This window comes from Garra rufa, chromosome 2 (assembly GCF_049309525.1).
Source record: "Garra rufa chromosome 2, GarRuf1.0, whole genome shotgun sequence".
Classification (NCBI taxonomy): domain Eukaryota; kingdom Metazoa; phylum Chordata; class Actinopteri; order Cypriniformes; family Cyprinidae; genus Garra; species Garra rufa.
Window position 1 is genome coordinate 40,349,198 of NC_133362.1, and position 17,319 is coordinate 40,366,516.

General features: G+C 35.7%; 3 protein-coding genes across 3 annotated transcripts in view; 1 reads left to right on the forward strand and 2 right to left on the reverse strand.

The window, feature by feature from the left end:
• Nucleotides 1–139: 139 nt before the first annotated feature.
• Nucleotides 140–7,175, reverse strand: dnph1 (2'-deoxynucleoside 5'-phosphate N-hydrolase 1). The gene is made up of 4 exons (XM_073835198.1): nucleotides 6,951–7,175; nucleotides 6,708–6,779; nucleotides 559–669; nucleotides 140–436 (listed from the first exon to the last, which is right to left on the reverse strand). The coding sequence occupies exons 1-4, from the start codon at nucleotides 7,084–7,086 to the stop codon at nucleotides 321–323; spliced, it is 435 nt and encodes a 144-aa protein (XP_073691299.1). The 5' UTR covers nucleotides 7,087–7,175; the 3' UTR covers nucleotides 140–320.
• Nucleotides 7,176–9,469: 2,294 nt separating this feature from the next.
• Nucleotides 9,470–13,478, forward strand: mea1 (male-enhanced antigen 1). The gene is made up of 4 exons (XM_073834243.1): nucleotides 9,470–9,562; nucleotides 9,842–10,142; nucleotides 10,252–10,360; nucleotides 12,831–13,478. The coding sequence occupies exons 2-4, from the start codon at nucleotides 9,852–9,854 to the stop codon at nucleotides 12,992–12,994; spliced, it is 564 nt and encodes a 187-aa protein (XP_073690344.1). The 5' UTR covers nucleotides 9,470–9,562; nucleotides 9,842–9,851; the 3' UTR covers nucleotides 12,995–13,478.
• ppp2r5d (protein phosphatase 2, regulatory subunit B', delta) overlaps nucleotides 13,350–17,319 on the reverse strand; it is a 58,005-nt gene continuing 54,035 nt past the window's right edge. Inside the window, exon 17 of the mRNA XM_073834242.1 lies at nucleotides 13,350–15,592. Within this exon, the coding sequence (XP_073690343.1) occupies nucleotides 15,455–15,592 (138 nt within the window). The 3' untranslated portion in view covers nucleotides 13,350–15,454. The remainder of the gene's footprint in view (nucleotides 15,593–17,319) is intronic.

The following is a 17,319-nucleotide window of genomic DNA, read 5'->3' on the forward strand; positions in this document are numbered from 1 at the left end:
TTATCTGTGCACTTTAGAAAAAAGACATCAAGTGACCCCTGGTGGACAATTCAAAACAATGACTGTTTGTGGATATCCCTGTGTGATATTAATGTCCCACCCATTTGTTTACAGCATAAGACCCAATGTAACAACAGTGTTCACCTGAAACAGATTTATTAACATTTAAGTAACAAAACACCTCTTAATTTACATTTCCACTCAATTTGTAATGTAAAATGCTCACGCCCATCAAAGGAAGATTGTCCTACTGTTTTAAAATTAGAGGAGCAGCACATAAAAGTTGTGCTTATCTGTTATGATTTGTTGTAATGTGTTCATCAGTTCTTGATAGCATCAAAATATTTCTCTAAGATGCTCTCGACTTCATCCTCTGTGTAGTCCTGGACTTGGAAGAGCGAGTTTTTGGATGCCCCTCTGATCATGGCGGACAGCACTGGAGGGTGGGGGATGAAAAATATCTTTGTGAATATCTATTTTAACAGATGGGTGAATCTCATAAAACCTATTATTATTATAAAACCAGGGTCACGTTTGATCTGGTACAAAGTTTAATACCTTTTCCAGAAGAAGGCCTGAAGAGGCAGAGAACCCTCTTGTTCATTGCCACAGCTCGGCCGAGCTCATAACCGACTCCTAAAGACGGCTGCGTCACCTCTGCTACTATCACTGAGACAGAGACAGAAAACTGCACTGAATTACTGAGACGATGATGGAGCCTGATATAACATCACAGAATTAAGACAGTTAGGAGGAACAGAGAACATGGTTAATGATAAAGACCTTTTAATATACTGTAATTGTAAATATATCCTTCTTCAGGTTGTGGTACATGTGGGTTTTTCTTTTATAATGTAAATTTAAGAATAACTTTTAATATGTATAATATATGTATAATACTTGATTCTTCGTACATAATTTTACAGAAAATTTTGATTTATTCATACATTCATTCACTCACTTGTATGAGCGCCTTGCTATATGGAACAAGTATCATAAAACACTTGTATAAAATGTTTTTTTTTTTTAGATTTTGTCCAAAAGTACACTAAACCGTTGTTATATGTATACAGTCAAGCCCGAAATTATTCATACACCTGGCAAATTCTGACTTAAAGTTACTTTTATTCAACCAGCAAGTTTTTTTCCAGAAATGACACGGGCTTCTCCCAAAAGATAATAAGACGATGTTCAAGAGGCATCATTGTGGAAACAAATATTTCTGAGCTTTTATTTACATTTGTACAAAAAGTGGCATATCCAAAATTATTCATACCCTTTGCAAACTGTCACAGTCTATGGGAAAATCCAAAGTTCTATACCATTCCAAATAGTCCAAGCTGTTCTAAAGCATCCTAATTAGCCTGATTCACTGGGAACAGCTGTTTTAATCAACTCAACAGGTGAAAAACAGAAGCCCTTTGCTGTTGGTTTGTGGACAGCCATGGCTAAGACAAAGGAGCTCACTGAGGACCTGCGGCTGCGCATTGTGGCTGCTCACAAGTCAGGAAAGGGCTATAAGACCATATCTAAATGTTTTGAAGTTCCAGTGGCTACAGTGCAAAGTATTATTACAAAATACAAGATGTTCTGCACTGTGAAAAATCTCAGAGGACATGGTCAGAAGCCAAAAGTGACACCTGTGCTGGCCAGGAGGATAGTGAGAGAGATAAAAAAGAATCCAAGGATCTCCACCAAGGCCATCCTGATGAATCTGGGCTCTGCTGGTGGCAACATCTCAAGGCAGGCAGTCCAATGGACACTGCACACTAGTGATGCGCGGGTCGGGGTTTTTTTCAACCCGCGGGTCCCGCAATTATGAAATTATTTGGCCCGCCCCAGCCCGCCCCAGCCCGCCCCGCAGTACTGTGTCTATTTTTACAACCCGCCCCGCCCCGCACCCGCGACAAATAAATAGACATACTATGCATTGTAATGCAAATGAAAACCGAAAGTGCTTTTCGCCCTTTAAACTGGCAACAATACTGTACGATTATGAATATGAACCATAAATCAAATCATATTAATAACAAGATAATCAGTGGTGTAACGTTAGTGGTGCCGGAAGAAATGTGGGTATATATGCTTCATTTATGAATATCGTTTTGAACTTTCTGTTTGAACGCATTCGTTTACTGGATCCTTGGACTGAAAGGTTTAAAGGTTCACTGGTTTAAGGAAGTTCTGATCATGAAAATCTGCTTCTTTTTATTTGTAAGATATTGTTTTCGTTATTATGTACTGTTTAAAATGACTAGGGTGCAGGAGACGCAGCGGGCGCAATCACCAAATACATTTCAAAGCAAGCCGGCGCCACAGTCCTGACTACATCATTGCTGTCTTTATTGTGTGTTTTTAGCGAATATTTACATTCATTCACATATGACTGGATGTGGTTGACTGTCATGATTTTGGCTAATGCAGGATAATGCGCATCAGAGGAGATTTAAATACGCATAGCACCAGGCCTGCAGAGCCGAATGAGCGTTCGCTTGATGCGCTTGTGGCTGGCAGCGGGAGCTGCTTGGCGCTTTCGTGACGTGTTGATAACCTTATTAAAGAACTTAATAAAATATGAAAATAGATATGCCCAAATATGTAATATAGGCTATAGGGAATTGCACGCAACATACATTGATTTTTTTATTTTATTTTGTATTTAATGACCCGCCCCAACCCGCCCCGCAAATAAAGTGACAGTTTCTTTACCCGCCCCAACCCGACCCGCGGGTTACCCGCGGGGCCCGCGGGTTATGAGACGACCCGCGCATCACTACTGCACACCGCTGGGTTCTGCGGATACAGACCAAGGAAGACACCACATCTCCAGATAAGGCACACAAAAACCCACTTGGCCTTTGCAAATGCTCATCTGGACAAAGAAGAAGACTTCTGGTCCTCTGTTTTATGGTCAGATGAAACAAAAATTGAATTGTTTGGCCACAATGATGTAGCCTTCATTTGGCATTAAAAAGGAGAAGCCTTCAACCCTAAGAACACCATCCCCACTGTCAAACATGGTGGTGGGAATCTAATGTTTTGGGGGTGTTTTTCAGCCGGTGGACCAAGAAACCTAATCACAGTAAACGGCACCATGAAAAAGGAGCAATACATCAAAATTCTCAACAACAACATCAGGCAGTCTGCAGAGAAACTTGGCCTTGGGCACCAGTGGACATTTCAGCTCGACAACGACCCAAATGATTTTGGACAATACACTTTTTGTTCAAATGTAAATAAAAGATAAGTAATAATTTTTTTTCACAATGATGCCTCTTGTACATTGTCTTATTATCTTCTGGGAGACATCTGTGTCATTTCTAATAAAAAAAAAAAAAAAACTTGGTTGCCGCAGGGTTTACGTTGGTTTTGTCTGTGTATGTTTTTTAGACTCTCAAAGCCGTGGGTCCCATTGAATGCCATTAATATGACTGACAGACTGCAACGGTTTGAGTTAAAAATCTTTGTTTGTGTTCTACTGAAGAAACAAAGTCACCTACATCTTGAATGGTAAGGTAAGCAGTCATTTATTTCTTCTGGAAAATGATCTCATATTATAGCAGTTAATTTGAAGGTAAAATTAAGAGTCCATCTGTTCAGAGGTGTTTATAGTGCAATCAACAGGATGACTATGAGGTGTCAGTGAACAGTCTGATAATGTTTGTGGAAGTGAATGATGGCATGAACAAAGGAGATCTCTGAGGACCTCAAAAAGCTCATCAAGCTGGAAAAAGAAACAAAACCATCTCTAAAGTGCTTGGACTCCACAAATCAGACAGATTGTGTACAAATGGAGGACATTCAAGACCACTGTTATCCTCCCTAGGAGTGGTCCGCCACCAAAGATCACTACAAACGCAAGACTGTAATAGTCCACGAGGTTGCAAAGGACCCCAGGGTAACTTCTACGCAACTAAAGGCCTTTCTCACATTGGCTAATGTTTAAAGTTAATGAGTCCTCCATCAGGAGAACACTGAATGACCATGGTGTGCACAGCAGAGCTACAAAGAGAAAGCCACAGCTCTGCAAAAAGAACATTGCTGCCCATGTGAAGTTTGATAAAGATCATATGAACAAGCCAGAGGGCTATCGCAGAAAGGTTTTGTAGATGGATAAGACCAAAATAAAACTTTATGTTTGGAGAAAACAACATCTTAAGAAGCGTATCCCATCTGTGAAACGTGGTGGTGGTTTTATCATAGTTTGGGCCTGTTTTGCTGCATCTGGGCCAGGACAGCTTGCCATCATTGGTGGAACAATGAATTCTGAATTTTACAAGCAAATTCTAAAGGAAAATAACAGGATATCTGTGCAAGAACTGAGTCTCAAGAGAAAATGGGTCACGCAGCACGACAACAACCCCAAGCACAATGAATGGTTAAAGAAGAACAAAGTTAATGTTTCAGAATGGCCCAGTCAAAGTCCAGATCTTTAACCAATTGAAATGCTGTGGAAGGACCTAAAGCCAGCCATTCTGTACTAAGGAAATTGGATAAAAGTTCTACAAGTTGTTGTGCAGGACTGATCAGCAGTAACAAGAAACATGTATCTGCAGTTATTGCTGTAAAAGGGAGTCACACAAGATATTGAAATGCCACTCAGGAATAGGGCTGGGCAATTTGGCTTAGAATCAAAATCTCGATTAATTGAACATTTTAACCCGATTACGATTAATGAACGATTATTTTATTTATTAATAAAATTATATTTAATTATATTTATATAATATTTTTTTGCCCTCATAGTTCACTGACAAGTTTTGTACAGTAAATATGTTCACATATTACAAGCGAGAGATTTTTGGATGAAGGGTGCATTACTTGATTTTAAAATAATTGAAGGAAACACACTATCTACGATCTGATTATTAATTGAACATCAGTGTTGAACAACTGAAATTAAAGCAAGCATTGCTTAAAACGAAAAGTCACATTTTTCTTAAATTAGTGAAAATAAATAACTTGCACTATTGGAAACAAAATAAATAATTTTCAATGTTTTTCATATTAAAAGTAGAAAATAAGCACTATCTCCTCTAAATAAAATTACCCTTGTATATCCTGTAAATACTTTTTACTGTATAAATACTGTTTAAGCTCTCCATCGACATGTCGGCGGAATAACGGAACGGAGCGCTAGTGTTTTTTAAAGGGAAAGTAATTGAAATAATCTTCCTGGAAAAATTTTAACGATTATAGGTTCTGAATGTCGATTTCGATTATTTTTCGATTAATCGCCCAGCCCTACTCAGGAACATGTAACACCGGATCTTTTTTTATTTTCAATAAATAAATGACAAAGTAAATACTTTTGTCTCCTTTGTTTGGTTAGATTCTCTTTGTCTACTTTCAGGGCTTGTGTGAAAATTTGATGATGTTTTGGGTTATATTTATGCAGAAATATAGAAAATTCTAAAAGGTTTACAAACTTTTCACAAAGTTTTTGAACAGTAAGATTTTTAATGTTTTTAAAGAAGTCTCTCCTGCTCACCAAGCCTGCATTTATTTGATCCAAAGTAACGCAAAAAATATTTATATTTTTTTTTAAATAACTGCTTTCTATTTGAATATATTTTAAAATGTAATTTATTCCTGTGATCAAAGCTACATTTTCAGCATCATTACTCCAGTCTTCAGTGTCACATGATCAAAAGTGATGGTAAAGACATTTATAATGTTATAAAAGATTTCTATTTCTTTCTCCTTTTTTTTTCAAAAATCTACTAAGCTGTTTTCAACATAAATGTTTTTGAGCATCAAATCAGAATATTGCAATGATTTCTGAAGGATCATGTGACTGGAAATTAGATGCTAAAATTTCAGCTTCAAATACAGAAATAAATTACATTTTATAATATATTCAAATAGAAAGCAGTTATTTTAAATAGTAAAAATATTTCAATTTTGTACAGTTTTTACAGGGTTTCTTATTAATGCACTTTGCCTCGTTACATTAATAAAATATTTATCTCACAATGGTAAATTTAATATGCTACAGTGGCCCCATAAAGTACTTAGACGCTAAAATCACAATTAAAAAATTATATTACAGCGATTAATAACAAAATATCAGTTATTAACTTTTCATATGGGGTTTTAGTGACTATAGTGATGATAGCGTGACTTTACTTTATTTTTATAATGTTACAAAAGATTTCTATTTATTTCCATTCATCAAAGAAACCTGAAAAAATTCAACATCATAAATGTTTTTGAGCAGCAAATCAGAATATTAGAATGATTTCTGAAGGATCATGTTACCAGAGTAATGATGCTAAAAATTCAGCTTTGAAATCACAGGAATAAACTACATTTTGAAATATATTCAAATAGAAAGCAGTTATTTTAAATAGTAAATTTAATACATTTTTTACAGTTTTTACAGGGTTTATTATTAATGCACTTTGCCTCTACATTAATAAAATCTCACAATGGTAAATTTAATATGCTACAGTGGGCCCATAAAATACTTAAGACACTAAAGTCACAATTAATAATTAATATTACAGCGATGAATAACAAAATATCAACTAACTAACTTTTCATATGAGGTTTCAGTGACTTCAGTGGATATATGAAGAGAAGTCAGTTTTCAAGTTCACACAGGCATCCAGAAGAATCTCATTCATTTCATTTATTAACTTGAAATTTCGTTTTGTAAAATATAAACATGCAATGAAGTATAAACATGTCACATGATCTCTCACCATCAGACATCACCAGCCACTCCACATCTCGATCATGAATGGCTTTATCTCCATCCAAAACCGCATCTTCACCTGGACCAAGAACATATACTGTATGTTTAGTACTGACTTGCAATCGTTTATTAGGACTAACTGTTATGTGATTCCTTGCAGTTGTTCACACACCAAACAATGCTACTTCCAAATATAAGTTCTATAATAAAAGGTTGCGCAACTTTGAGAAAGAGAGTAAAAGTGAATCACCCTTTTCGGACAGACTGTCATAGCTGACATGTTCTGTCAAAACCTTGCCATACAGCTGCAACTTCTTCACTATTCTCTGGTAGACATTCACGTCCTGTCTCCCTCCGCGGATGCTTCCACAAAAATATATGTTCATATTTTGCAAATGTCCTCCTCGTATTTTGATTTTCCAAGACAGGAACTCACAGCTTTCACCGGAAAAAAATAAAGACAACCTGCAGTTCATTTCCCGCGCGAACGCACATGGAGATACGCCACCGCGTGGCGACATTCACGACAAAAATGTTTTCATATTATTTTTATTATTTACTCAAAATTCTGTAATTATTCGACCACAGTTTATTCATTGAAGAATAAATAGAAAAAATGTCTATAGGTTACAGTTATAAAAAAATAAATAAATAGAACTTACATTGGCTAAGTTAAAATAAATCAGCAAATAAATAAATTCCCAATCTTTACTCGTTAGTAATTTTTTAGTTTTAAAAATACAGCAAAAGTAGTATTGCGAAACATTTCTACTATTTAAAATAACTGTTTTCTATTTGAATATATTTTAAAATGTAATTTATTCCTGTGATCAAAGCTGAATTTTCAGCATCATTACTGCAGTCTTCACTGTCACATGATCCTTCAGAAATCATTTTAATATGCCGATTTGCTGCTCACATTTGCTGCTCTTTACACCATATTATAGATAAATTATAGAAATTAACACTTTTATTTAGAAAGGATGCTTTTAATTGATCAAAAGTTTATAATGTTACAAAAGATTTCTATTTTACAACCCTGTTTTTCTAAACTTTCTATTTATATAAAAAAAACTGGAAAATTATACACAGCTGTTAAACATAATATAATAGTAAATGTTTATGAGGAAATCAGAATATTAGAATAATTTCTAAAAGATCATTTGAGAGTAATGATGCTAAAAATTCTGCTTTGAAATATATATAGATTTAAATATATTCAAATAGAAAATAGTTTTTTTAAATATTAAAACATTTTAAAAATGTTTAAAATGTTACTGTTTTTGCTGTACTTGGTGAGCAGATAAGACTTCCTAAATTTTTTTTTTTTTTAATCTTACGGTTTAAAAACCTTTGACTGGTAGTGTATATTCAATTTACTAAATAAAATTATAAAGTTTAAAATGAAATACACATACACGACTTCTAAATGAAAACGAATGCCTACATATTTCAAATTAGTGGCATTTATTAATTGAGATCTAAGCACATCAAATAAACAAGACTGGTTGTCTAGAGAGAGAGAGAGAGAGAGAGAGAGAGAGAGAGAGAGAGAGAGAGAGAGAGAGAGAGAGAGAGAGAGAGAGAGAGAGAGAGAGAGAGAGAGAGAGAGAGAGAGAGAGAGAAAGAGAGAGAGAATTTACATTTTTTCTACTGAAAGGATTTTATTTTGTTTGTTTAAATTGTATTTTTGTTACTTTATAAATGTATTTATGAAAGTATACAATACATGAACAGAGAAAACATTCAGATCTCATGATACAACAACAATGGCAGAAAAAAATACATTTTATTTTTATTTTCAATTATTCACGTACACAAACATAAAAAAAACACAGTATTGAAGTTAAATCACATTTGTAAATAGACTCAAAAATGATTCATCAATCATCAAAAATGAAGTGTTTTAGTTTTTTCCATTTAATTTTTTTTCTTTATAACTTTTTTATTATTATTATTATTATTATTTATTACAAACTACAACAAAATATATACAATTATAACAAGACATCCAAATAAAATAAAATAAAATAAATACAAATAAACAAAAACAATCGGGTTTACAATTTACATTTTAGATATAAATATAAAAAAATACAATCAAATGCCAATATTTCAAATGACAGCATATATAATTTCACTTTTCAATCAACTCGCAAATACAGTTGTATCTTCACATGTTTTACTATCGAAGCATTGGAGTGAATCCATATATGAATGAAAAACAATCAAAAACTTTTAAACCACGTATATAATTATTTCTTCTACTTTTATGAATATGGCATTTTCCAAATAAAATTATATATATATATATATATATATATATTATATATTTTTTTTTTAAGTTAAAGTTACTTTTTGATTGCTAAATATATATAAAAACATCGTTTTCTCTTGGACGTACAACGATAAATCTTGCCAAAACTTTTTTGAATTATAGCAATTTTTCATAGCAAAACATGAATTTTGACAAAAGTATAATTACTCACATAAATATTATATAGGATTTTCAAATGTAATTCCTTGAGTTTATTAATTATGCAAAATCGAAATGGGAGAAACCAAGCTTTTTTCTGCACAATATCTGTGAAGCAAACATTTCAGAAAAGCTGTATTTTATAAAATAATAATCTAATAAATTTGTTTGTAAACTTTTTACTATTAATGTCAAGTCCATTTAAATAAAGTACAGGTACGTTTTCTTTTTTTTTTTATTACTTAATCGCTTAGCTTGTCCATGTATCGTGACGCAATCAATGCGCAGTTGTGCTTGTGCGCAGTACCGGAAGCAAATAATAGCTTTCCAGATACAGATACATCTGCTAAAAACATTTGGATAAAAGAGTTCGACAGAAGAAACAGGTAAGAGAAAATAATCAGAGATCATTTTCATAAGGTTTCTTTGTATGGTTAACAGTCGTGTTCGTTATTCATTACCCTGGAATTGTAAATGTAACGTTAGTTATATCATATGACCAAACAGGATTGTATAGCTTAAGCCTAAAATACCTTTGACAGGTGAATGTTTACTCTATACAACATAACGTTACATATCAACATGTCAAGAGGCGGGCAGTGTTTTCACAGCTACCAATCTTTCCGTCGAAATGAAAGAGTCTCGCATGCTTGCTTTTCTGTTAGCCGTTCTTGAATGGAAGTGGCGAGGGCCCGAGAGATGGGTCCAGAGAGAATCTTACCGAACTCCGAGGATGATGTGGTGCAGGACCGGCCTTTAGACACCGCTGTGCCGGAGGAGTGGAGCGGAGAGGACATGGAGGAGGAGGAGGATGAAGCAGGCGTTGCAGACGAGGACGAGGGCAATGCTGGATATTACTACCAGCCTTTGAATCAAGACCCAGACGGGACGAACGGCTCTCACACAGAGACTGGGGATGAGGAAACCACCGCAGAGCAGCTTCAGGACGTCCAGGACAGAATAGAGGTACAGGGAGGCAGTCTTCTTCACCCCATTTTTTTTTCTGGTTAGCCATTGTGGACTAGTGTTGGTTTACTCAGGAAATGCTTTCATCACATTTCTGAACGTTTTGCAGGCCATGGGTTTGTTCCTGCCCCAGCCTCCTCCTCCTGACAGCGATGAAGAGGATGATCCTGAAGGAGCTGCTGCCCGTAGAAGTTTTGCCTCTATTCCCATGGATGCAGGTGAGAACAGACTTAACATTTGTGGCACAAATTGTTACATTAGGTGTTTCTCAGTATGGGCCATTCCACAGAATTGGTGCAAAGACACAGGTGGAAACATTTTGGGAAAAAAGTCTTTTTACACAGATTTTGTGTGCATGCAAATTGTATAATATCCAAGGTACACATTTCTAGTAATCGTGCAGTTAATTCTCATATTGTATTCAAGTTTTGGAGTATTTGTCTTTTCCCCAAATATGTCACTACTGAAACGCAGCAATAATAATTGAATAAGAATGGTTATATTGCCCTATCTACCTTGTAAATATATATTTTTCCCTTTTATTAAAATGTTTTCAGAGGTAAATCAAGAATTACAATTTTAACAATATTTCAAGTGTGATTCATGAGATTTGTTGTATTTTGAATGCAATTTGTTTTTGCAAAAGGCAAAAAGTTGATCATACTGCTTTCAAACTACATTGAACCAAACATACATTGAACCAAACACTGTCTTAACACCTTAGTGGATAATTCAGTATACTTTATTTTTGACAAATCATCCCATGTTTCAGTAGTGACAGTAATATTTTGGTAGCAATCACATCACATTACAGAATTTTAACCCACATACTAAAACATTAAAAATTTGTATAACTACTAAAATTCTGTTTATTTCCCTCAAATAAAGAATTACGTGTTCGGTCATGACCGTTACAGTAGTGGCAATTTTATGGGATGATACTCAAAAAAATTAAAGATATCACTACGGAAACGTTCCTTAAAGTTACACACATTTTCCCCAAAATGAGGTAATGTAGATACACTATATTGCCAATAGTATTGGGACACCCCCAACAGGTTTGACTACTTTAGTCATTTCCATGAGTACAAATCTTAATGTTTAAGCATATAATGATATTCTAGGGGATTGTGTTCTTCTAATTTTACAGCAACAGTTTGGACAGGACCCTCTTCAATTCTAACATGACAATGCCTTTGTGAATAAGGCAAGGTTCAAAAGGAAATGATTGATTCAGTCAGTGTGGAAGAACTTGACTGGTCTGCAGAAAGCAAAGTCCTAATAACAGCTTAACGCCTGTGGCGTGACTTTAAATGCAGACCCCCTTCTTTAGAACAGAAAAAGGTACTTCCAAAACTGTGGCAGCAAAGATGGAAACAATTCATGTATTTATTAAATTGTATTTCCATCTCTGTTGCAACAGTTTTGAAAGTGTCAAAAATGGCTGTACCCACTGTACAAGTCATTGGTGTTTGGTGATGAGTTTTTGGCTCAAAGTCTGCATTTAAAGTCACTCCAGAGATGTTCAACTGGGATTAGGACTTTGCTTTCTGCAGGCCAGACTTCTATAAAATTAGAAGAACACAATCCCCTAGAATATCATTATATGCGATGCGTAAACATTAGGATTTGTACTCATAGAAATGACTACAGTAGTCAAACCTGTTCATTAGAACGGGGTGTCCCAATACTTTTGACAATATAGTGTACGAGACAGTGACACATTAATGTTTTGTGATCATAAACATAGAGGTGTAGTTAAAATCAGTCTCAGTTTCATAATTTACAAAGGAAATAAAATATTTATTTTTAACTTCACTTTTTTTATAATATCAAAAGGATATTTTTAAAAACAATAGAATAAAATGCAAAAAAATATTTTTTATATTTTCATAAGTTGAAATTTAGGGGTTAGGGTTTGGGACAGCCACCCCCCAATTGAATGTTTTAAATATTATTGAGGGTTTCAATAGATAATAAAAGCATCTTAGTAAAAATCTAAGATTTGAATACTTAAATGCTTTTTAAATGTGTTTTTTTTTTGGTTGTGGGACAGCAGTTCTGTAGAATGACCCATATAGCAACAAGAAAAATGTACACATCTTTATTCTGTTTAAAAGTTTACATCCCTGGCTGTTAATGCATAGTTTTTCCTTCAGAAGCATCAGTAAGCATTTAAGCCTTCTGTAATAGTTGCATACGAGTCCGTCGTTTGTCCTTAAAATCATACAGTCATTGTTGGAAAGAGTTCAAATACACAAAAATGCTGAAAAAGCAAAGAGTTTGTGGGACCTGAAGGATTTTTCTGAAGAACAGCAGGCAGTTTAACTGTTCAGGACAAACAAGGGACTCATGAACAACTATCACTAAACAAGAAAAACACAAACACACAGCTGTGGATCATTCAGGTAACAACACAGTATTAAGAATCAAGTTTCTGTAAACTTATTATTTACTCTTGTGGACTATATGTAAATGTCTTTTATGTGAAATATCTTATTCAGGTCAGTACTAAATAAAAAAAAATAAAAAAAACATGCATTTTGTAAGATCCCTCTTTTTGCAGATTCTGCAACGTGTATGTAAACTTTTGACCTCAACTGTAGCATTAATGTTAGCATTATAAAATAAATATACTGGCAATATATATTTAAGGTATATCTAATATTTTGCCGTTTGTGTTCACAGATCACGTGGAGCTGGTAAAAAGGACCATGGCTGCTGTAAATTTGCCAACACTAGGGATTCCTGCCTGGGCTCAGGAAATCTCTGACGACCAGTGGAAGGACATGGTCCAGCAGACGCTTCAGTCCAGAGAAAGCTCTGCAGGCCTGAGACTGGATCGCAAGTGAAATCGTTTCAAGAGCCTCATCTCACACTGCAAAAACAAACAGAGCTTCTGACATTCGCTCATCTCACAAATCAACAGACACATTGATCACTTAAGCTGTGGTTTATATAAACTATGGACTGGAAATCTAATAGTTTGCAAGTGTCCAGTTGAGGCAAAAACTTTCCTGAATTCAACCCAGTTGTATTAACAATACAGTGTGTTCTTTTGTTTTGTAAAGACTTAGTGGTTGCTTTTGTATGACAGTATAGATATGTAATGGTGCATCTCAAGTAATACATCTCCATTGATATGAAAGCTGATAACCGTGCAATGACTTGACTGATCCTTGAATCCAACACAACTTGGCCGTCGAATCTTTTGTGTTTCTTTATTTTTGTTCTGTACATACATGAACATCTGTACAAAATATGACTTTCATACTATGTAATGCTCAACCTAATTAAAGTACAACATATGTACATATGACCTGGAAAGCAGCTTAAGATTAGTGTCAGACTTGGGAAGGAGGGCTGGGAGAGGAGGGAAAGGGAAGGGGTGAGTGTGGAGAGACCCATACTTTCTCAATTTCCCTCGCTTTCGTGTCGCCGCCGGACAAGCCGAACACTGGCCCCCATCCATCCGCCTGTCAAAGCTGCGTTGAGAAAGGAAGCATGCTGCGTTCAAGAGTGAAGTTGCCTCCGATTGTTTCTGGAATGTTTTGGTCGATGAAGAGGCAGCTAGGTTGACAATTCATGCTCTTGATTGCACGGACAAGTCGTTCCCGTACGCCGAAAGGCAGAGGTGACGGTACACTTCAAACGGCTAATGATTTCAAGACTTCACCATTGCACTGCATACTAATAGTCGAAAGGTACGCACACGTTTGAAGCGATGGAAGAAGTCTAGCAGCTCAAATGCACAGCAAGTGGACGTCAGGGTGAACTGCAGCGGTTGCATTGTCCAGCAGCCGCTAGGAGGAGTAAATGTTCCCTCACTATTGGAATGATCAAAGTGACAGTTCACGAGACAGACCTTTACAACAGAGAGGGGACATCATGCATCAGAATGGAGTCGTACGAAACAAAATGAACGAAAAGGGGGAGAAAGAGGGAATCCCGGGTGGGCAAGGGCGCGATCATAAGCAATATACATGACAATATACAGTACACAAGTATTTGCAACAGCAACCGCAACATCAGGCTGTCGGATTTCCATATATCAAGCCTGGACAGATAAGCGAGTTTCTTTCCTCTGAAGTATATAGTCCTATTTGGAGGATTGTATAGCGCGCTTGGATCGTACACTAGACCGGTGCATGTTTTCCATACGGATCTAATTCCTGAAAAAAAATATTGCTTAGGCGCTTTAAAGTGAAAAACAACAACGACAAAAGTAAGACGTACAATCTCAGACAAGACGGTTCCCGTTTTTGAACGGTTTGCTTTTTAAAGGCTCGACGGGAGTTTGTTTTCATTCTTTTCTAGTTTTTACACATCACAGAAACCTAAAGAGCAAAAAAAGACGCTAAGCGGTGAAAAGAAAAAAAAAAAAGGATGGGTATCTGTTTGAGGTATAAGTCTTAAAATGAAATAAAACATGGATGCATATGAACATAAGTGCAGTGTGGACCATGCGTTTAGAGCACATTCGTCTTTTCCGCTACTTTTACAGCATTTATCAAGCGCTCTGCTGGTGGTGTATATAGAGATGATTGCTTACACAAATATCCCTTCGTTTTTTTTTGACGATCATTGACACAATCATTGGGAAAACAGCAAACGGATTAGGTTCAACTATTTAGCTTATGCCTCTTAATGTGGCCGTGAATTCTTCAGATGACTACCTGAAGCATTTACAGCACCGGGCCACTATGGAGAAACTTTTTTTTACACCCTCTCAGGTGTACGTCTAAGACAGCATCTGAAATCGATCTAAAATAGATGGTAATTCAAAGCTTCTTTAATAAAAAACACATTTCTCTGATTTTTTTTGTTGTATGACATCAAAAACCCTGATTGCTCTCCCGTTTGACGCTGAGGGTCACCATCTCATGATTCATTTAGGTAAGTGTGGCCCTGTGATTGGAATACAGGAGAAGCTCTCAAGCAGTGGTACAAACGGTATAGGGAACATGCGGACGAATGGAAACGGCAAAATAAAATGTGGAACAAGAGCATACTTTGATTATTTGTGACCCACACTGCTTTCTAACAGCTTCTGTTCAGTGTGAGGATCAGCAGCCATGGATTTGAAGACTTTGGAAAGTGTGTGTGTGCGCATAGGGGGTGGGACAGAGTTCATGGGAGCTCTCCACTGGATTTTTTCGCAGACGGGGCTCTCCAACAGCGAGGGGGGGGGGGGGGGGGGAAGAGTATGGATAGAGGCGAAGGAATAGAGAGGTGTGTTACAGCAGGCGATAATTTTGGACCAAGACGAGAGGGACAGTTCAGGCGCGGTGGAGGTTGCCGGTGCTTCCCGGTCAGAGGGCTTCCTGGTTGGCCGTCAGGTACTCCTCCGATCGCTTGTGAGCTTCCAGGGCTTTTATAGTATACACGTCCTGCGGCAGCTCGGACTTTCGCCTCATCAAAACCTTGTCTTTCTTAATGTCTTTCGTCCCCTGTTAAAAAAACAAACAAAACAAAAACAGTTATATTAAGTGTTTTGACTTCATCACTTAGCACACACTACCAGTCAAAAGTTTTTGAACAGTAAGATTTTTAATGTTTTAAAGAAGTCTCCTCTGCTCACCAAGCCTGCATTTATTTGATCCAAAGTACAGCAGAAATTTTGAAATATTTTTACTATTGAAAATAACTGCTTTCTATTTGAGTATATTTTAAAATATATTTTATTCCTGTGATCAAAGCTACATTTTCAGCATCATCCTAGTCTTCAGTGTCACATGATCCTTCAGAAATCATTCTAATATTCTGATTTGCTGTTCAAGAAATATTTTGTATTATTATTATTAATATTTAAAACAGCTGAGTACATTCTTTCAGGATTTTCTGATGAATAGAAAGATCTAAAGATCAGCATTTATTATACACTATACCATTCCAAAGCTTTAAGTCAGTATATTTGTATAGAAATTATAAAAATTAATACTTTTAGTTAGCAAGAATGCCTTAGAATCAGGGGTTTTCAAACCTGTCCTGGAGCCTCCCCTGCCCTGCACATTTTGCTTGTCTCTCTCATCTAATACACCTGATTCAAATCATCAGCTCATTAGTAGACACTGCAAGACCTGAATTGGGTGTGCCTAATAAGGGAGACATACAAAATGTGCAGGGCAGGGGAGGCTCCAGGACAGGTTTGAAAACCCCTGCCTTAGATTGATCAAAATTAATGATAAAGGCATTTATAATGTTACAAAATATTTCTTTTTCAAATAAATGCTGTTCTTTTGAACCTTCTATTCATCTAAGAAACCTGACCTTTTCAACATTTTCAACCATGTTTTTTTGAGCAGCAAATCGGAATATTAGAATGATTTCTGAAGGATCATGTGACTGGAGTAATGATGCTAAAAATACAGCTTTGAAATCACAGGAATAAATTACATTTTAAAATATATTCAAATAGAAAGCACTTACTTTAAATAGTAAAAATATTTCAAAATGTTTACTGTTTTTGCTGTACTTTGGATCAAATAAATGCAGGCTTGGTGAGCAGAAAATACCTATTTAAAAAAAATAACTTCTTATATAACATTAATAAGTGTACGTGTACAACTGAACATATAGCCTAAATATACTGCATTTGATATATACACACAGTCTTACTATATTATTTTAATGTATTATCTTAATTATGTAGACACTGGTTTGTAATGCAAACAGTTTCACCATTTACTGCACATTGTTATTCTACTCATCATTTCCCTAAAGCAGATAATGAGCTGGAAGTCTCGCACATAAGCTTACTTCCCCGTTGAAGAATAAGGGGAAGTAAGTAATAGATTTCAGCACTGTTTTTCAGTGCAACTGAATCTATGGGTGACAGAAATTTCCCAGAGCAACCCAGTTCATTTTGACACGTTTCTAAGAGTCTCTCAGAGTAACAACCACCTGGATAGTTACAAAGAAAAATATAAAAGAGGAATTTAAAATACAACGATGTAAAAATCAATTGCATAATTTATCCTTTTGATCTTTAATAAAAAAATAAAAATAAAAAATCACAAAATTCTAACCTGTCATTGAAGTAAAACAATAGAACCTAGAGGTGAAATCTCATTATAAATGTTTTTCTCTAGTTCACGTTGGCCACTATTATTGGCACCCAATTATTGCAACATCCTTTTCCCAAGATAACAGTTCTGAGTTTTCTCCAACAATGTCT